At 30.6% G+C, this 22,250-nt stretch overlaps 2 protein-coding genes across 2 annotated transcripts; one reads left to right on the top strand and one right to left on the bottom strand.

Moving 5' to 3' along the window:
• Window positions 1-7,513: 7,513 nt before the first annotated feature.
• Window positions 7,514-8,627, top strand: LOC110627277 (LOB domain-containing protein 29). The gene is made up of 2 exons (XM_021773526.2): window positions 7,514-7,857; window positions 7,943-8,627. The coding sequence occupies exons 1-2, from the start codon at window positions 7,579-7,581 to the stop codon at window positions 8,345-8,347; spliced, it is 684 nt and encodes a 227-aa protein (XP_021629218.1). The 5' UTR covers window positions 7,514-7,578; the 3' UTR covers window positions 8,348-8,627.
• Window positions 8,628-11,600: 2,973 nt separating this feature from the next.
• Window positions 11,601-18,270, bottom strand: LOC110628268 (potassium transporter 6). Its single transcript, XM_021774843.2, has 8 exons — window positions 17,695-18,270; window positions 16,887-17,376; window positions 16,692-16,745; window positions 15,380-15,640; window positions 15,246-15,298; window positions 14,027-14,150; window positions 13,679-13,933; window positions 11,601-12,773 (listed from the first exon to the last, which is right to left on the bottom strand). The coding sequence occupies exons 1-8, from the start codon at window positions 17,731-17,733 to the stop codon at window positions 11,713-11,715; spliced, it is 2,337 nt and encodes a 778-aa protein (XP_021630535.1). The 5' UTR covers window positions 17,734-18,270; the 3' UTR covers window positions 11,601-11,712.
• Window positions 18,271-22,250: the final 3,980 nt, after the last annotated feature.

Here is a 22,250-nt window from a genome sequence, read left to right as displayed (position 1 = left end):
AATGTCCAGATGTTTATGTATTTGTGTTTCAAAGTTTACTAACAAAGAAGCTCTTGTGGGGCTTTAATTGCTCTCACTGTCAACTCCAAATGGAATTTATTCCTATCTTTCAAGGAAACTTGCTTCAATTTTTATTTTTGGGCCAGCTTTTTGTCTAATAAATAGAATTAATGCCATTAGCTGAATGGTCACAAGTGATTCATATAACCAATTCTAACTAGTTTGAATTTAAGGTTTAGTTCTATTAACTAAGTAGAAATATATTGATAAATTGAGACTCGATGGGTTCACCAGATACAAATACTTGAGCTGTGATTTAATATGAATCATTCTATGTTCAGTCTAGAGAAGAGGCCTGCAGAATATAAAAAAAATTATTCGATATCTACCGGTGATGATTTGGTAGAAATCCTTAGATATTAAAGTTAGATCCAAACTTTTTAGAGCGATGACTTCAAGGAAAAAGTTGATAATGAAAAAATGAAGAAGAAAGAAAAAGCTTCAGAAAGAGGATGCGAGAGTGCATGAGAGTGTCATGTCTCATCAAACTGGATTGGGTATCTCTTGTAGGTGTATCAGGCAGTTTATTAACGATGCTTGATTAACTAATAAGTACGAAATCAACTAGTTTATCCTATTTATTATTTTCATTATGTCAACCCATTTTACCACACGTGCATTTATGATTTCAACAGCATACTAAGGAGACGATCATGCATAGCAGGTCGACATTCTACTCTAATTTTGTCAAATCGTGCTATACTTAACTTGTATTGAGGTAGGTGCCCCTGAGGTAGGTGCCCCTAACTATTTATAATTGATTGGACTTACATTCAATATCAAATCTTGACGGGTCTATCTACTTGTTTTAGATTTTAGGAAAGTCTAGGGTGTCGCTTTAATTTTTATATTTCATAAGTCAAATTTTTTCTGCCCAATCAAATTGTTTAATAAAATTTATAGAATTCTTTTAAATTCTGTGCACACATATCATAATCTTGTTATTTATATCTACAAAATAAAAAGATGATAACATTATTATTTTATTACATATACAAAGTTATCCGGTTAGTCAAACAAGTCCTAGAAAATTGAAGTTAAGTTGTGTCTGAAACTCTCTAATGGGTGTTCTCCAAGGTTGTCTCCACCATGTGATTTAGATTTCTAACATACAAAGTTATAATAAAAACTTAGTCCAAAGTCATTTTTCTACTTTGCACAGATAAAAACAAAAACTCATTTCATTATAACAAACCAATATCTTCCATTGATTCAAATTGAAATGACAACCTCAATTGTCTTCAAGTGCATTTCCTATACTCTCAAGCTTATATCATCTCCCATATATTATGGTTGAGACTTTGAATAATTGCCCCCTATTCAAAATACATACCAAATTTAATTTAAATATTTCTTATGTTTCTCAATCATTAAGCAATGTCATTTTCATCCTCATTTCTATTGTTGGCCTATAAATTGATGTTTGAACTTCTCTCTTTTCAAAAAATTATACTAAATTATTGGGAGATTTATAATTTAATCCTTAGATATTACCATTATTAACAAGTTAGTCCCTACATTTTTATAAATCTATTAAAACGTCTTTATCTTTTCTCTCCGTCAACAAACTAGTCCTTCCGTCTATTTCTGTCGTTAAAAATATAGTAAAATACCAAATTACCCCCTTCTTTTCCTCCTCCTTCTCCTCCTCCTCTTTTTTCTTTTTCATCGATTCTTTCTCCTCCTCTTCTTCTTCTTTGATTCTTCTTTTTCTTATTCTTCTTTTTTTATTCTACTTCAAATTTTCTTTTTATTCTTCTTCTTTAAGGAGGAGGAAGAGACGATTTTTCTTCTTCTTCTTCTCCTTCTTCATCATCATCTTCTTCTTTTTTGAGGAGGAAGAAGGACTATTTCGTTGACAGAAAGAAACGATAAGGATGTTTTAATAGATATGAGAAAAAATAGAGACTATTTCGTTGATGAAAAAAATGATAAGGACGTTTTAATAGATATGAAAAAAGATAAGGACATTTTAATAGATTTCTGAAAATATAGGAATGTACTATTTTATTGACGGAAAGAAATGATAAAAACGTTTTAATAGATATGAGAAAAGATAAAAATATTTTAATAGATTTTTAAAAATGTAGGGACTGAATTGTTAATAATAGCAATATTTAAGGACTAAATAAAATATTTTATTTGAGGATAAAATTACATTTTAAAAATTTTATCTCTTATCCATTATTTATTTTTAACGTAAAAGAGGTCTTTATTTTTAACGTAAAAGAGGACAGGACTATTTTGTTGACAGAAAGAAAAGATAAAGATATTTTAATAAATTTCTGAAAATATAGAAACTGATTTATTAATAATGACAATATTCAGAAACTAAATTATAAATTTCTCTAAATTATATTATAAAATTCAATTTATTTTTTTTCCTATTACAATTTTATCCTTTTTCATTACCATATAGAACATAAACTATAATTTTGATTAATACATCTTAAATTAATTAAAACAACAATCAAACTAACCCTTAATTAGATTAATTGGCACACGTATACATCAATTAATAAACATAGTTTAATAAGTAAGAGATTGATTAAGAGAATTAATTATAATAATTAATTAGGAGTGAAGAGTATAGATAAAGAATGGAAAATTGGAGTCATGTTCTTCTAGATTGAGAAAATAATAATAAAAAAAAAACGTTGCAATGATACAGCACACGTGCGATGGACCCATTATGAAACAAGGGTGTCGGCTTGACTGGTCTTTAACCAAGAATTTACAGCCTGTCTTTTGTACATCAAGATTTGCATTATTTCCCTTTAGAATGATACAGAGTCCCTTCTCATTTTAAATAAAAAATTTAATTCTTTTAATTAATTAAAATCATAAATATCTTATATAAATCATTCATAATATTATTTGATATTTACCAAGCAAAGAATAAATAAAAAATATTTAAAATTTTTAATTTATGAATAAAAGCTTCAGTGAATAATTATTAAAATGTAGATTAATATAATTTTGAAAAAAAAAATAATTTGACCATAATGTTGTAAGTATTTATACAGTCCGTCGTCAGTCCAATAAAATAATAATCATAATAATAATAAACCCAAACTTATGAGTTAAATTGACCCTTGATTTATCGTATTGTTGGCCTCCACTCGATGATGACGTGGCATCCATCTAAAGGCAGGGTCCGCATGCCAGTTATCAAAGCGCACTCGTGCGGCGTGGAACAAAGTGTTACGGTAAACGGTAAAGCGTAAGCGCGTGTTTTTTAAATTTTTTATTCGCACGTGCACCGCAATCCCGAGGAATAATATCGATGTATTTTTCTTATTATTTTTTTCTTTCTCTGTATTATCAATTATAATGTGATTTTCTTTTTCTCTTACATTGTTTTTCCTAAAAAATGCTAAAAATATTATTTAATTAATTTTTTAATTATAAATAAAAAATTTATATAAAATATTTTAATTGAATTGAATTATTAAATAAATTTTTAAAAATATAGAAATTAATGTGTAGATTTTATTAAATTATAATTAAAATTTAGTTTATTCAAATAAAATTGTTTACTAGCTATAACTAATAACTAATTAACAGAACGTAATTACTCAAAAAACATATAAATTATTTCATTAATCAGTTAATTAACTAATAACTAATTAACAGAACGTAATTACTCAAAAAACATATAAATTATTTCATTAATCAGTTAATTAACTTAATTATTCATTGTCCGAAAAATGTAAAACACAAAAAATCCATAAATCAGATTCTGTGTTTATAACTTTTTGAAAAATATATTAGAAATAAAGATAGAAGATGCTCTATTATTATCACTTGCAATAATATTATTTATTAATTATGTAATCATACGGTATAAGTATTTATATACGGAACATGTCTCGCACTTTGAACCAAAATTATTCTTCTTACACACCAAGTGCTTGTGGGCCACTCATGTTTCTTTTTCACTTACACAATTACAAGCTAATTTCATATTAACTCCAAATTCATGATTAAGGAGTATTAATTTTATTATAATTTTAAATTAATTAAATATCCCGTAAAATACCTTGCAATAATATTATGTAAAGGAGAGAGTATTTAAGAATTTAATAAGGGATTGGTGTCTCCAAGATCACTCTTTTCCTCTTCATTGCTAAGTGGCCAACAAGTACACATGACTTAACAAAAAGCCATTTCCATTTTCCTTTAGTGGGATTAATATGGCTGCCAATGAGTTCCATCCCCATGCACAAACCCTTTCTTAATACGTCCACCTCTAGTGGTCCTTGTCATATTTCTTAGTTTCCCCTTAATTAATTTTCCCATTTTAATTAATTAGCTATGCAATTTCATGTCAATCTTTAATTGGGTAATTAAGGGTTTTGTCTTTAATTAATTATTTTTAATTAGCTATCAAATCAATTGGGTAACTAATTAAAAAGCCAGCCCCATTTATCCAGACACGACAAGCGTACATTAAGATCATCTTGTAGGGTATTGACCAGCAACCAAACAAATTTGGAACAAGAAAGAAGAAAAAGATTAATTATTTTATGAAACTATTCTATTTCAATTGATAACTAGTTTTAAAATATTTATATATGTGTTTATTTCCATTAAAATAAATTATTATTAAATGTATAGTTTTTATATTTAATAAATATATTTTATAAATATATTTTAATTAATAAAAGTTGTTTGAGATGTGAGATGTGAGACATCAGCGGATTATAGCAAATTAAAATGGTATATAATAGTTAGTATATATAAAATTATTAAAAAATTTAAATTAATTATTTTGATTCAATTGAAAAGTGAATTCAAGAGTTATTTGAGTAAGTTTGAGCCGGACTGTTTTAATTGGTATAGAGTCATCCTAAATTACACAAATTGAGCAGATTTGGTGGATTTACGAGAAAAAGATTACCCGAATTATAATAAATTAAAATAATACGTCACAACGAGTACGTCGCAAATTTAGCAATTATATTCAATTCAGTTGTAATGAATACGTCGCAAATTTAACGGGATAAAATGTATCAGTTAGCTTCTTGAAATGTGGGATACGTTTCACAATAGTGGATTATGATAAATTGAAATTGTATATAATAGTTATTACTAAATAACTTGAATTAATTATTTTAGATTAAGTGAAAAGTGAATTCAAAAATTATCTAAATTAATTTGAGTATAATTATTTTAAAAGTAATGATATAACAAATAGTGAAAGAATGAAGAAAATATACGAATAGGATTACATGAGATTACAAATAAAAATAAATTAAGAAGTATTAATTATTTTTTTAAAATTTATTTTTATCTCTATTAAACATAATAATTTATCTCTATCAAAGGGTAAGAGTTAAGTTGGAAGTGTTATTATTGGGATTGGAAGTGGGGCATTTAGGCAAGGTCTACATGTTGGTTCCTATGTGTGACAGAAGCAAGTGATTGAAAATGATTAAAGATTATATATATATAAGATTAGTTAATGATAATAATAGTGTATTGCTTGACACTTGTGACCTGCAAGCCTTAAAAAATCAAAGACCAGAGAATGGAAGAGAACCCCATCTCTCTCTCTCTCTTTCTCTCTGTTATTTGTGGTTCCCTTATAGTGAAGTGTTGTATTCCAGTGTCACTATCTCTTGTTTCTTTCATTTTTGGAATATGCTTTCTTTTTTCTGTTCCTTTATGGTTTGATTATCTGTCCTTAATCACTGCTAAATCACAATCCTCCAATTAATGCTTAACTTTAACAATTATTTTTCCACTGATTAACCTAATCATCTCTCAAAACTATGTTCAAGTGTTTATACTCCTCATTCATCACTTTGTTTTATTTTATCATAAAGTCTAAATCTTGATCGAAATCCGAATAACATTCCACTCGCTAAATATAGAACAACTTTAAAATTTGGTGGAGAGTGCTTTGTTTTTTTATCGAGCATATTCGATGTGAATCTAAAAAAATTAATATAATTTAGTATTCGATAGAAAAATTGTTATTAAAAGCGTTATTTTTGTGTATATAATTTATTTGAATTATAATTAAATAATAAAAGGGTTTCTTAATTTATACTAAAAATAAATAAATAAAAACAAAAACAACAGTTTGCAGAATGGGAGATGCCAATAATTAACTGAATACATTTTTAATTAAGTTGGTTTTAGATAATTTTTCATGTGTTATGTGTTATTTTACATAAAGGACTGACACTTCATATTATTGGTGTTATTTGAAACAATTTAGGAAGAATAACAGAATCCACTCTAAAGAGATTAATGATAAATATAATACCACCATTATGCAGTTTCATTACATGGAATATATCTGTCTGTCTAAAACTTAGGTCATGTGTCAGCTTTACATAGGATTAGTTTACTAAGTTTTTCTTTTCTTTTCTTTTTGGAGTTGATATTGGAACATGACCTGTTAATTACTTGATCAATTCTATGACATCTGATCTGATTTAAGGTCCCCTAGATATGATCAGCTAACTCAACCTGATCATTTCTTCTGTCAAGATTTGTCACTTTTAGTTAACAATATCAGACACACAACATTATAAAATAGTGTTCTTCACATGTTAGGAAGTTTCAGTTGAGCTGCCAATGGTCTGATTCCTACAATAATTAACTTGAATCCATTATAACTATTAATTAGTTTCCTCTTAATAAATAATTCAGCTTTTATTTTTCTTTTTTTCCCTTTAATAATGCTTCATTTCTATCATTCTAGAAAGAAAAACTTCTCATAAATGCAAGAAAGAAAAAGATTGGCACAATTATGAAAAAAATGCATAATCTAATTGAGAGTTATGAATTTAGGTTTGAGTTATATGTAAGATTTGGGAACAGGTCAAGTTAAATCATTAGAAATTGTCTAATCATTACTAATTTCTTGTCTAATCATATCTGATTCACTAACAGCAATAAGTTTTCTCTATTTGACCCTATTGTCTCTACATTATAAGACAACATATAGAACAACAATTTTGATTAAAAAAAAAAAAAAATTCTCTGAAATCAAAACCCATGTGTTGCCCAATATATGCTGATTCTCTTCTTCAGCATCAACTAGAATTTTCACTTAAATATAATAATTAATCCTTTATTTTACCAGAGATTGAAATATTATTTTAACATATTAAACAGGAAAATATAGTTGCAGTTATCACATAGTTAGAAAATTTTAAAAAAAAATCTGTAATAAATCCAATCATGAAGCAAATAGAAATGGGTTTGGTTAATTGCTAGCTCTTTTGTCGTTTAAGGATGTTAAAAGGAATCTCATTTGGAGGGTTTATAAAAATTTTAAGATGGAAGGGTGGAAGATAGTTTTTTGAGGAATAAATAATCAATTATGTAGCCCATTATGGGAACAAATTTTAATTAATAATTCACTAAAATATGATCCACATCTCTCCTTCTCAAGTGTTTATAAGCATAGTGATAATGCTTGCACAAAGCTGAGAAAGAAAAAACCAGAAACAGCTAGAAGAAAAAAAAGCAAAAACCCACAGAAGATCATTGATCAAGATGACTGGTTCTGGTTCTCCTTGTGGTGCCTGCAAATTTTTGAGAAGAAAATGTGTGAAGGGTTGTGTTTTTGCTCCTTATTTCTGCCATGAACAAGGTGCTACACATTTTGCAGCCATTCACAAAGTTTTTGGTGCAAGCAATGCTTCAAAGTTGCTTGCTCATCTCCCTGTAAGTGATCGATGTGAAGCTGCTGTTACAATTTCTTATGAAGCTCAAGCTCGGCTTCAAGATCCCATCTATGGCTGTGTTTCTCACATTTTTGCTCTCCAACAGCAGGTTTGAGCACCCTTTTAAGCTTTCATTTATAATCGTTTTCCAACCCTAGTTCTTTCCTTCACTATAATTTGATAAAATTTTGCAGGTCATGCATCTTCAAGCGCAACTTGCTTCTCTCAAAGAACAAGCAGCTCAAAGCATGATCAATACCTCAGCTGCCACAGCAAACCCTAATGAAAAGTACTATGGAAAAGCTGCTTCTCTTCCGCAAGATCTTCAAAGCTGGCTTCAACCGGATAATTCAAACATGGTGCCGCAATTCAATCCAAGCCTCGGTAATGGAAACACAACATATGCCGAAAATGGGTTTTTGGATCCATACTCCATGGGAAATTATGGAAATTCTTCAACAAGTACTTCATTTGATAGCTTTGAAGAGGCTTCTCATTCCATTTCTTCACTTGACATGCAAACTGACAACCGGCGATGGACTTATCAAGATTCCGATGACCTTCGGTCGGTGGCCTTTGGGTATATTCAGCACTCATGAAGAGAGAGAGAGAGAGAGAAGGCTTGTGCAGGAGATATATAACTGGTGAAGACAGATTGTTTACTGTCAATTTTTGAATTGCTGCTGCATACTTCGAAACATGCACTTTTGTTGCTATAAATAAAAAAGCTAGGAACCCTAGAAATGTTCAAGCAAATGAGAAACCCTAATTAAATTTCTCCCACCCCCACCACCCCATTTTATTCTTCTTTAATCTAGTGCAATCTTGAATATTTGTAGAATATTAGCACTATTTCTCTAAGAAAATCTAGTTCATCTATGATTTTTAGTTGATTCCTTTGTTTATGCACCTAGGACCTAAATTTTTGACCTAATACTAAAAACAGTTATCTAGCCTGCTTTTTCAATTCTTTCATACACAACCCAGTAAATTTCACCAGCAAAAATTTTCAATGGATTGCTAATTAACACTTTCTTTTCTTGATCAAGAATTAAATCCATAACTTTCGTCAGTGAGTGTTCATGATTTAGCAATCTCAAAAGACTGCCTATGTATTGTTGATGGGTCTCTTTATATATTTGGATTTCTGCTGAAGAAGACTAGCTTTCTGATATGCTCACACGAACATTAAGGATCAGTATCTGTTTGTGAATTCCGTTTGTATTTCGATGAATTCTTGTAGTGGAATATGAAGTTTTGGAGCATAACTCCAGCATTTGCTGGATATGCTTGTTGACTAATTATGAAACATAAGCTAAAATACAATTAAAATGTCTTTAATATGACAGATAATCTAGAATTTGGAGTTCATCATTCTCATAAGAGTTTGTGGTGTTTGATCCCAAGAAACTTAAAATATTCCCTCTACAAAACCATAGGCCACTGGGCTTAAACCTAATTAATAATCTAGCATTCATCCTTTGCTTGTTTCCTTTTCCATGGGTTTTCTTTCCCATTGCTTGATGATTGCTTGACAAATACATTAACAATTTGAATGCACATTGTCCAAAACGATAAAGAATCTGCAAATTACAATAGTTTATTTCTCTCATTTCATGTAGTATTTATCAAATCGTTAATTAAACAATTCATCATCAGCTCGATGTTCGAAATACAAGAGCAATGATATTAGCTTTGTTAAATGTGATCCTCGGGATGCCTTTGATTTGAATTAAAAAGCTGCTAATGCTTTGTTTAAACATTAATTTCTATATATGCTTCCATTGGAACTTGCTCTGTGTTATTGTTTATTTGTTTAGTGCAAAAACTACATGATTGAGCTACTCTCACCTAAACCTTCTCATGCAATGCCTTGCTTCTTAATTATAATATTCCTTTTTTATATATATAATATATATACAACTTGGTGTAGCATCATAATGCAGAGACTGAATTATGCATATGTTTCAGGTTCAACAAGTTTTTGAAGGTTGATGAGAATTGAGAAGAGAAATTAATCTCTATTGTTCTTCAAATCATTTGGAAGATTCTTGAGATGAATGTTGCTCGATTGCTGCATGAGTTATTAGTAGCTAGTGATTATTTCTTGCTTATTGAGTGAGACTAGATAATTAGTATACTACATTCTTCTTATCTTTATATGAATATCTATGTTTAATAATCAACAAGCACTGAGATGAGTGGTTCAACACTCGAGATCGAGGGTCTGATCATTATGAATGGAGCAAATGCTCGCTTAAACACTTTACTTTTTAGTGAGTTGTCCCGATAATACATGTAACAAAATATATATGTAATGAGTAGTTCGACACTCAAAATCGAGAGTTTGATCATTATGAATGAAATAAATACTGGCTGAAATATTTTACTTTTTAGTGGATTGACCCGATAATACATATAATAGAATATGTATGTGTGTTTGAGAAATTGATATTTTTAGTATAAGCTTTCAGGGGATGGCAAGAATCATGATATATAACTTAATATATGAACAGATTTTGATGAAATTATGAAGCAAAAGATGTGTAGTTAACTTTTTTCGACTTTTTTAAATTTTATAACCATTTTTTTCGACTTTTTTAAATTTTATATTTTAGATGCCAACAAATAATTTACATTTTTAAGATTCATTCTGATAGTTAAAAAATTGAAATTTTGTTTAGAAAAATCTCAAGTTTAAACTACTTTTGTGAATGACTAATGAATATTTTAAGTAAAAAGGAAGGTTGTCTTCTGGTTTATGGTCTAGGCCTTTACCCTTGTGGACTTGAGTGAATAAGAACAGATTTCTTTTATAACTTTTGGATCCTTTCCAGTAACTAAGCCTGCTTTGTTTTGAAGGAAAAGAAGAAGGAAATGATAGGAAATTCTTTGCAGCTGACTAAATTTCATGGTTTTTTCTGATAATTTGATCAGTGGATTGCAATCTCTAATTAAATTCTACACTCTCTGCCAATCCTAAAAGCTATTAATTTCTGCCCATTTCAAGATGTGGACATTTTGTCCTACCCATTAATATTGTACCCAAATTAAGCCCATTCTGAAAACTCCAGCGTACTGTGTTGTGATTTCCTGAGAAGATTGATAATGGACAAAGCCCAATTACCCATCATGCCATATTCACCCTCACCCATCTTTATCAGTTGTCCAATTTTAATTTATCTTGTATTAATCCCCAATAACTACTCTTTTTTCTCTCTGGAAAATCCATTATTCCATTTGTCAAAGTTTGAATACATGCATAGATGATATTCTTTAAAGTTTCTCCATGAAACATGAGTATTTGTGTTAGTATTTACCGGTGGTTAGATTCTGTTGATATTTATAATTCGATTGCTACACATTTTTGCCATGAAACATGAGTATCTATGTTAGTATGTTTAGGTTCGGTTTAATTGATCTTTATAATTCAGCTGCTACACATTTTTGGCATGAATAAGTATTTATTTCAGTAATTTTATGATTCAGTTCGATTCGATTTCAAATTGCACACTCATATTTACCAAAAATTATGCCCTTGTTGAGACTTGAAGAACTCATGTGGCTAACAATTTCAGCAGCTTCCATTGCAACCTCCATGCCTTGGATGGATAGTCACATTATTTATGATAGATAGCTGTACCAATTGTTGCCTTTTCAAATGAAAATTTTACTATTAAGAGCAGTAAGGACCCATTTCCTTACTGGTTCTGTTTTTCCTCCCAAGTATTTGCTCAGTTTCAGAACCCATTCCTTTTGCAGTTGGCTAAAACAAAAATGGCCATTTTAAATATAATCTCTCATAAATCATAAGGAATGGGTAATGGTTAATTTGCAAGAAAAACGTGCCATGACTAAACAACAGGATAGCTCTATAATCCACCTAAAAAACTGAGGTGGTGATTGATCTATTTCACAACATTACAAAATGTACATGACTAAGTATATCCTGTATAATCAAAACTTAAACATGGTAGACCATTCCTACTTCTAGAGTTGATGCATGAGGAACACTAAGAGGATAGGCTGGTGCCCTACTGTTCCTCCTTAGGAATTCGTACCCGTAATTAATTACAAGCTTCTTCAGCATGCTAGATCCTTGCTTGGCTCTCATGTATGAGTGTCCTAGTATGTAAGCAATTCCGGCTTCCCTAGCTTCCATTAGTTCATGCAATTCTTCTCGTGCCGCTCGGTCTATCTGTGGGCTTTCTGGGATGATGAATCTCACCCTTTTCCTCGGGTAAATCACTGGCGGTGATCTTATTTCTCTCATCTCTGATGTGCTGGCTAACTCTATGATATCGCCATCATCCTCGCTCAGTTGGATTCCATCTGTATTCGTAGAACATGTTCCAACTACTGTCATTTTATTGTCTTCCTTCCCCACATCTTCATTTGCACCAGCAAGTTCTGTGCTACCCGAGCGTATGAACTCTGCTATGCTACATACAAGGTCCTTCTCAAATTCCATGTCATCCTTGTGAAAATCACGGTATCCATATCGTACAATGCACCTATAAAGCCTGTATTCTCTTGGTCCAATATGGCCGACAAGAAATCGCTCGTCTGGTTTAACATGTGGAACTGGGACAGATTTAATGCAGAGAAAGACTAGGACTTGGTGGAATGCTGGAAGGTTGGTGACGAAGTGGGAGAAGATAGACGGGATTCCAGACACAAGCTCAGTTTGTACAAGGCCAATTCCACGGACACGCACGATACCAAGGCTGGGACCCAAGCTTAGTAGCCAGTTAATGGAGACCTTGTTTTGGACATCAAACTCGTACTTTTTGCGTGTGCCAAAGTGCCAGACACACATAATGATCAAGAAGATGAACGAAAGCGCAATGGGGACCCAGGCCCCTTCCAGGAACTTTATGAGGGAAGCAGTGAAGTAGAGGGCTTCAATTGTACCAAAAAAGAATACGAAGCCTATTGCAAGAAACACACTCTTGTGCCAGCATAAGACGATTACCAGAGACATTAAGCAGGTGGTAACCAGCATAACCGTTATAACTGCCAAACCTGTTCGACCATAAATGTTCTGTTAAAGAATATTCACTGAAGTCTATAAAAATAAATGATAAAATTTCAAGTTTTCGTCTTATCAAAATTGCAGTGGTTTACTTTGCACACAGAGACATCCTTTTTTTAGAAGCACTATGAAAGAATTCATCTCTTCTCAACCTTAACAGTTCCACATCTAAGGATTCATCTTGAAAAATCCTAAACTGTTTGGAAAACTTGTAGAACAGATCTATATTATGTAGAGTTTTTCTAAGTATCAGCTATTTAAAAGAATTTTCGTTGTTCCCCAATTAGGTTTCAGTTAAATTCAATTTTCTCTATTAAATTGTTATTTTAATGCAACAAGACCCATCCAAGTCATGACTCTTCCTTGGGCACAGAACAAGCATCTGTGGCATGGGGTTCCATGTAGTTGCCTACCATTCTGGAATACTATAGCAACAGATAACACAGGCATGCCTACACATTTGTAATCGGCACACATTTGCATACCTTAATATCACCTCGTCTAATCTCCTAATGAATAATAAATGGAGTGGTGTAACATCTAATCGCAGAAATAGAAAAATTTTGATTTGGAATATTTATTCCATCCTGTTGATACTATTCAGGGATTCTAGAGAATATCATCCAATGAAATGATCTGTTTCATCAAGATTTTATCATAGGCGACCTTATAGAAGCCCCTTCAGCAGCTATTCCTGAACCAATGTGTATTGAACTTCTGCCATGATTCTTTTAAGGAGCTACATACTAGACCTAGAATGTACCATGCTCCACAAAAAAGTATTTAATCAAACAAGCATGAGCACCTATTCTATCATCAAACTATAAATAAAGATATTAGGTTGCCATATTTGTCATAAGACGACATATAATTGGAACTGTTACTGTAATCATACCTGAGGCATTGCCCATTCGTTTAGTGTCTCTGAAACCAACAGTAACAGCCAAGCATAACAGCAACAAAGTCCAGTTAATCTCAGGTATGTAGATCTGACCATGGATTTTGGATGATGTGTGGACAATTTTTACTCTTGGGAAGCAACCCAAAGCAGAGCACTGTTTGATGATTGAGAATGTTCCAGTGATGATAGCTTGGCTTCCTACTACTGCCGCAAGTATGGCTATGACAAGAACTGGCCATCTCAATTTATCTGTGAAAAATTATGTGGGTACATCTGTTTAGCTAAAACTTTCCTGCAATCTGAATGATATAAACTCAACAAAAAACAAGTCAAGGGGTGTACCTGGTACAGATACATAAAATCCAATTCGATAATCATTATCGACAAAATGATGCTTTGATAGGTAGGCAGCTTGCCCCATATATGCAAGGACCAAGGATGGATACACCAATGAGGTGAAAGCAATCTGGAGAATTATGAATGCCCATTAGACAAAGTTGTTGCTTTTGAAACGACAGTTGGCTAAAGAATAATGATTGCTCTTTATGGTTTTTCGAGATTATAAACAATCCAAAGGTGGTCAAGCAGCATGCAACCGATTTACTACCCAAAGACCAATTTTACCCTTAAAGCATATGAAGATCATAGATATTAATTAATTAAGTAATCGAATGTGTTAATTTATTAAGTAGTAAATTCTGAATGTGAAAACTGAAGTGTAGAAGGGTATCCCCCATCAACAAGGTTCCCCAATCTGTAAAGGTTGAGGAATGAGGAATTTCTATCATAAACAGCCTTCCTCTAGCTTTTCACAAAGAGGCTATTTCCACAACTAGAAATGACTTTCTGGTCACAAAGAAGAAAAAACCTTGCCATTACTTCCACTCTAAAATTTTAGGTCTCCTAAATAAAAAGATCTTCTCAGAAAATTTAAGATGCCCTGTGGAATAAATTTTTATAGCAGAACATTAGATATAAACGCATTGTCTTTTAATTCAATTCAGTAGAAAGCAGTTGACAGTTGACACAGCCAATCAGCAAGAAGTAGTTCAAAAATCTTATCTGAAAAAAAAAGGGTGTCAAACACAATATGAACTTGCGCGTCTCAAGAAACTTAGTATTTGTTAATGAGATAAAACTGCCATGGTGAACCAGGAAGGAGAGCATTTATAGTAAATATACATCAACAAAGGGCGAGTTATATCATGCAAAATCTAGTATACTGTGATCAAAATTCTTTTGCAGAAATACTTATGCAACACATGATTCACCAAGATAAGATCAGGGAGAAAGGATGGAGGAGGAGAAAAAGGAAGAAGCACTTCAAATTGTAGTGAAATTTTTTAGCATTCTCATTTTCCATTGCTACAGAATAATAGGTGCACATGTAAAACAGACAATTTATTGTGCAGAATGCTTTTAAAAATACACAAAAGCTCTTAAATAATATAAACATTTTGGGTTGCTTCTAATTTGTCCTTAGTCCTTAAAGTGTCAAAGTACTGCAAAGTGTATACATGGTTCAAATTGCTGCATAACTGAACCTTCATGATTATTATACCTTGATTGACAATTGAGAGAAGTGTCCCAGATCAGCAAACATAGCTTCAGAACCTGAAAATGGAAATGTTAATTAAAAAATCACGCATGATAATGTTGCTTGGGACAGTTCAACTGAGTTAATCAAGTACTTACCAGTTATGCATAACAAAATCCCACCCAATGACATCCAACCTCCTCTTTGAGTTTTCCTCAAGAACTTGTACATATAATATGGTGATAATGCTTGATAAACATGAGGATTCCAGTGTACAATATTATATACACCAATGGCACTGATGCACAAAAGCCAAGTTAGAACCACCGGAGCAAACAAGAATCCGACCCTGTGGGTGCCATAATGTTGAAGGGCAAACAAGCCTATCAGTATGATGCATGCTACTGGAACTTCTACATCTGCAAATTTATTGAATTTTCAGGAGAGAAGTCACTTTAAAAGGCATGTCATATTATGGTATAGTAGGGAAAAAATCTAGAATTGAATCTTCTCAGATGGGAATAAGACAAACAAGGAGCTAGCAGAAGCAACAACAGCAATTAAGGCAGTGAAGAACAGAATAATAGGCAGCAGCTGTTTCCAAATCCAGCAAGCTCTTGAACCTCAAAACTAATACCTAGTGAATCAAGGAAGGCAATCATTATTTATATCCTTATATCAGTAATGCAGATAGTTCCACTAATTCTTTTACAGAAAGAATAGGTCTGCTGCTGTTTCCATCTTACAAAAAAATTCTCAAATTATCTGACCAATGTCATAACTATGGTAGGTATATGCAACTATACCGATATTAAGGCTGAACTACTGGCATTAATACAATTAAATTTTACTAAATTTTAAATCATCATAATCCTCTTCCCTCCCACAAACCTCTTGGACACATCCTTTTGGACAGATGAAATATTAAAAAGAAAGGACAAATTTTGCAACATGTCTGCACACATTTAATTAATGGAATTCATGTCCCATATGCTCTGAACCTCCACAAAAGCATGGACAGTTCAACCACTAGTATCCTCCCACTCACACCAAACCAAGCCACTTGTAGATGACCTAACAGCCAATATAGAAATCAACCAACTTGTGCTCACAAGAATTAAACCTGTTAGGTATCACACGGCCTAAGGTATTCAAAGCAGTGTGGATTGAAACACAAGGAACAATGGCAAGATACAATTTAAAAGAGATGAGATTTAATGTTTACTAGATTGAACACAAGGAAGATGAACCTGAAATTGCTTCCTGTTGGCATTACAATCCAACAATTCCAACCCTAAAGTCAACCAGTTTATAAATTATTAGCAAAGAGAATCAAAAGCTACAGAACTAATGCCCAAGCGTTGCCCCAAAAATAGTAAACCATGAACAATATACTATAATGAAATTGACAATCAACAAATAAGATAATTCAAATAAAAGGGAGAAGAAAGAAAAAGGAGAAATTGTTACATTTGTGATGCTCGTTTGACATTGAAAGCTCAAGCCCAGAGACCGCAGAAAATACTGCAACAAACAAAAACAAAATAAAAATAAAAATGAAACCAGCCCAATGATTAAACAATCAAGCAAATTGGCCACAAGAGCAACAATATACAAAAATTGAGAACCAGAAAAAATAGATAAAAAAAAAAAACTCTAGCTTACCAGAAATAGCAGGGGTCAGGACACCATCACCGATCACCATACAGGTCCCAATCAAAGCCAAAACAAGCAAAAACCTCTGCAACACCCTGTGCTTCTCCAGCGTAGATTTCAATCTCGCCCCAAAATTTGAACTTGGTGCCAACCCAATATTATCCTTCTTATATTCATATAGTTCCTCATCTGCCACCTGACAACTGGGTAGTGAGTTGACTCGGGCGTGTCGACACAGTAACGAGTATAAAGCAAAAGTCCCCCCTTCCCCATTATCATCAGCTCTTAGCACTATGAACACGTATTTTAACAAAGGGACCAAAGTGAGAGTCCAAAACACAAAAGACAGAACCCCAAAAATCTCCTCGTTAGTCTCTGAGTGCCGAATATCTTCAGCAAACGTGCTCTTGTACACGTACAATGGGGAAGTGCTTAAATCTCCATAGACAACTCCCAGACTTTGATAGGCCAAAGTCAATACTGTTTTCCATGATTCTTTCTGCACAAGAAAAAAAATGAATCTGATCAAGCAACTGAAATGGGATTGGCAGACAATTTGATACAGGTTTAAAAGAGTTAAGAAAAAAATAATGATTCAGGCATAATGAATTAATCATAAAACTTAGACCCCAGAAAAAAGAAAAATTAATCATAAAACTGAAAATGGGCTTCTTTAAAATCAGAAGAATGAAATATTTATTACTCCTTTTATTCCACAAACAAAGGCAGCAAATTTGGCAACAAGACTTAAATGGATTTACTCTCAAGTCTCAACCATTAACAATCAATGTATAAGTTGTGAGTATACCCATCTCACCTTAACATGGTTTTGAAAAGGCCCAATTTCCAGATCCATGATGGATGCCCTCAAAAGAAAGAAAAATCCATTTTTGCAGCAAGTTGGAGAGATTTAAAGATTGTCAATTTGTCAAAATACAGCTCCCACAAGTAATTACTTGTTTAAAACCTACACAAAGAGACAGAGTAGACCCAAAAAATTGAGTTTTTATAAAACAGTGAAGGATAAAGTTCCTTTTTTCCTCTTATTAACCCAGCAGTTGAACAACCATGAATGCAGACAGAAGAAGAACAAACACGAAACACTAAAAAGGCTAAGCAGATAAAATGATGGGTACTCAAACTTGGAATCAAATAGCCAAAAGGCCAGAATATAAATATTTTGCGTGCGTTTCTGAAAGAGAGAGAATTTTAGAGAGAGAGAGAGAGAGAGAAAGAGTTTTGTTTTGTAGTTGGCAAGAGGCTTTGGTTTTTGGTGTTTTGTAATTTAGCGAGTTCTCGAATGGAAGAAGAAAGCAAAGTGGCAACGTGCACAGCAATTGAGCAGGCAAATCGGAGCTTTTGGCATCTAATGCTGGGCGATGTGCTACTTACTCCTTTTTCTCTCTTTTTCAGCTTCTGAATGCAACGATTTTTAAGTGACTCGGTTGTTGATTGTGCGAGTTGACTCGGTTAATACTATATTTTATTATTTTCTTTACCTAGTGAGGAAATTATTTTTTTATTTATTCTTTATATATCGAAATTTTTTTTATATATAAAATAATTTTATTATAATATGCTAATATTTAAAAATACATTAAATTTAATTATTTATTATCATACAGGTAAGCTATTGTGATTGTACATTGCGAAAGCTAAAGATTGTTTCTAATTTTTTTAATTTTTATACTTTTTTTTTCTGAAAATGAATTTTTATACTTTATTTAACTATCCTCTTTCGGTACACAATTCATGTTGTTTAAAATTTTTTGTTTTAAGTTAAAAATATTTTAATTAATATAATTTAATTTTAAAATATTAATCTATTTATTTCCTATTAAACATATTTCATATATATATAATTAATTAATGAGAATATTCAAACTCTAGAATTTACTAACTTCATATACAACACTAATTAGTTTACTTAGCTAATTAATTTAATTATTAATTTATTGCTTAGTTGGCGATGGATTAAAGAAGTAGTACGTTTAAGAATATTTTTTTCATATAAGCTATTATTTCTAATCAGATTAAAAACAAAATGTATTTTTTGCTTTTATATTTTTACTGTTTATATTAATATCAATGCAAATAGATTAACATTTAATAAAAAATATAACTTCTTTATAAAAAAAAATTCAAAAAATTTATTTATAAAGTATACGAAAATGATTCTATATAATCAGTACTCACTCTTATTAAGAATCGAACAATCACACAATTTAAAAATAAATACCAAAAGAAATTAACATACAGATTTAACGCAATTGATCAATTTAACTACATTCATATCAGATATAATTTTTTTATTTTTCTGAATTATGAAATAAAATACACTAAAAGAATATTATATATTTTTCTGTGAGTTAAATTCACGATATTAAAATATGGTCTACACTTTATATTATATTATTAGGTTTTATATTTTAATGTGATTTTTTTTTAGATGATGACATATCCGTAATTATAGATATCAGATATTCAAATAGACATGTAATCTAGAATTCTTATGATCAGAGCGTAAATTATGATAAAAATTCGTCTAAGTATATTGGTAAAATTTTCAAAAATCTTGTTTTTTATTATTGAAAATTATTAGAAAGCAATTTCAGAATTTCGATCGTTACGAAACTTTTTACTTATTAGTCAATATAAATAAAATTTTTAAAGAAAATCATTAATTAATTTATTTTTTTATAATATAAACACAAATCAAGGCATACATTTAAAGTAAGTATTCTATTTCACACCAAATATTGTTTACGGTTTTTATTTTTTTATTTTTAGTGAAGTATTCTATTTCACACCAAATATTATTTAGGGTTTTTATTTTTTTATTTTTAGTGATTAAGATATCAATAAAAGTACCTAACCATCCACAAAAATAAAATTAAAAAATGGCAATACAGAAATAAAATTTAAAATTTTTAGAAAAAGGTGAAATGAAGAGAAGCAAAAGGGTTTGAAAAATGATAAGAGAGTTGTCGGTTCATATAATTGAAGTTTATTATAAAGTAATAACGAAAAAAGCAGCTTTCAATATATAATTAAATAATAAAATTTTTTGCTTTAAACGTCATCAACTTGACAATTATATGATGCTTTCAATGCTACCACTTAATTTTTTTTTATATTTTTATTTTTCTCAATAGAAAAGAAAATAAAAATTGGACCACATCACCACCTTTAAAGACCAAAACAGCAATAATGGTAATAAGTAGACGCACATGTTTTGCTCACTTTTTTTTTTTTTTTTCTCTGTAAAAATGGCAATGTGAAATGCAATCATCACATTTTTGTGAATGCTTTGCATTCTCATAAATATTACCCTAATTTTACATCTTTTTATTTTGATAAGTGTGGTGATATTAATTACTTTATGTTAAAGTATTACTGTACAGTATTTTTTCGTGTAAAAATATTTAGCTAAATTTATATTTTAATAAATTAAGTATAAGTAAAAATTTAATCTCATGATAAAAATATATTTAGAATACAATAGATATATTATAAATATTAATAATCGCCGAACTTTCTTCATTAGGGAGCGGGGTTTGATCCCGGAGAAGGATATGGACCAAAATCTATCGAGCCATCGCAAGTAGGTCGGTCTAACATTGCGTGACTTAACTCTATGACGAGAAGTGGATCGAATTGACTACGCATGTGAGTCTATCTATGAAAAGTCTGGTCCAGTGATGTGACAAAATGTAAGGAAAATGAGTCTAGTCACTTCACAGTCTTGATAGCATGCGTGTTAAAAGAAATTAAATAACCGCTTGGCGTTGAGGGGTGCTTTGATCCGTCCGTATGTATGGGTTGAATGACAGAAACAGATGATATTATAATAGAAAGACGATTATACATCACTAGAGAATAAAAGAAAAATGGATAAAGAAAAGAGACGTTATCTTCCCTGATTAATCTTACATACCATTATAAAATTTTATTTTTTAAAAAAAATAAGATATTATCATAAAAAATTATATTTATTAAATTATTTATTTAAATAATTTCAAATAAAATATGAATCTGAACACAATTCAATACAATTTTGAATAATAATTCTTAAATTTATTTTAATAAATTCAATAAAATAAGATGTGGGTAAATCCTTGACCTAAAAATAACAAATGAAATCGATTATAATAACTCTGGATCAGAATTTTATACTTTGAACATTAGATGTTTTAAGAAATTATGATGAAGCTTGCCTTTTTCTTTGATTCAATTCCCATTGGATTATGTTCACACAATATTTTTTTTTCTAAAAAGTGAAATCTACTCTTTTGACTTATTCACATACAATAATATAATTTTCCCAATTAGCCTATCTTAAATAATGTAATTTTAACTTCTTAAACTTTGGTCGGCATTGAATTTAAGACTCGTAATTAAAAATTAAGCACAAAGTTCATGAGTCATTGAGTATATTATTATAAATTCAAAAAAAAATCATACAATTTTAAAATGATAAGAATTTTTTGTGACTATCTCATTAATTAATTATATATAATATCAAAATTTCTTAAAATATATAATTATTTATTAACAAAAACAAAAAACGAGTTGGGTGTTATTAGTAAACGAAACATAGGTAAGATTATTGAAAATTATACATTTGTTTGACATGGAAGGTTAGAAATAGAAGTGAGGTGAAGTCCAAAGCTGGATGGTTCCTATGAAATCAAAGATTTCGGCTCAGAGGATTTGATTTTAATTGCTAAAATCATTAGAACCACAAATTAAATTGATGTAAACCAATAAAATAAGATTTAATAATGCAATTAAATGGATATATATACCTTTTTTATTTTTTATTTTTATTTGATGATGTTTAAGTTTTGACAATATACTTTTATATGTGAAAATTTTTATGCCATATATATATTCTGTTAGTTATTAATAAAATAAATCTAAAATATTGAAATTTCCGCTGTAATAAAATTAAAAATTTTACCTACTTTAAGGTTTAACTTATAATTTATTTTTTAGAAAAAATAAAGAATAAAAGGATAAACCCAATCCAGAGAGAATAAAAGAAGAAGAAGATGGATATTCTTTTTTAAGTGGTGAATCAATTAAAGGTACAAACTTTGCACGACAGAAGTAACTGAGGCGTCTGGAAAAGTCCAAAGAGCTCAGCATTAACACATCACTTTCGTAACCTAATATTACACAACTGCATTATCATAATCACACGTGCAGATCTCTCGATCCTTCACAACCCTGCTTCTTCTCCTTTTTTCCTCAATTAATTCTCGGCCCCATAATATTTCTTATTATTTTTATTTATTTTTTTTAATATTTATATAAAAAACAAAATAAAAAATTACTTATTTATTTTTTCAAACTATCTCGCTTGTTATT

Source organism: Manihot esculenta, chromosome 12 (genome assembly GCF_001659605.2).
Source record: "Manihot esculenta cultivar AM560-2 chromosome 12, M.esculenta_v8, whole genome shotgun sequence".
Taxonomy (NCBI): Eukaryota; Viridiplantae; Streptophyta; class Magnoliopsida; order Malpighiales; family Euphorbiaceae; genus Manihot; species Manihot esculenta.
The sequence above is the reverse complement of the archived record's forward strand: the minus strand, read 5'-3'. Positions and strand labels throughout refer to the sequence as shown.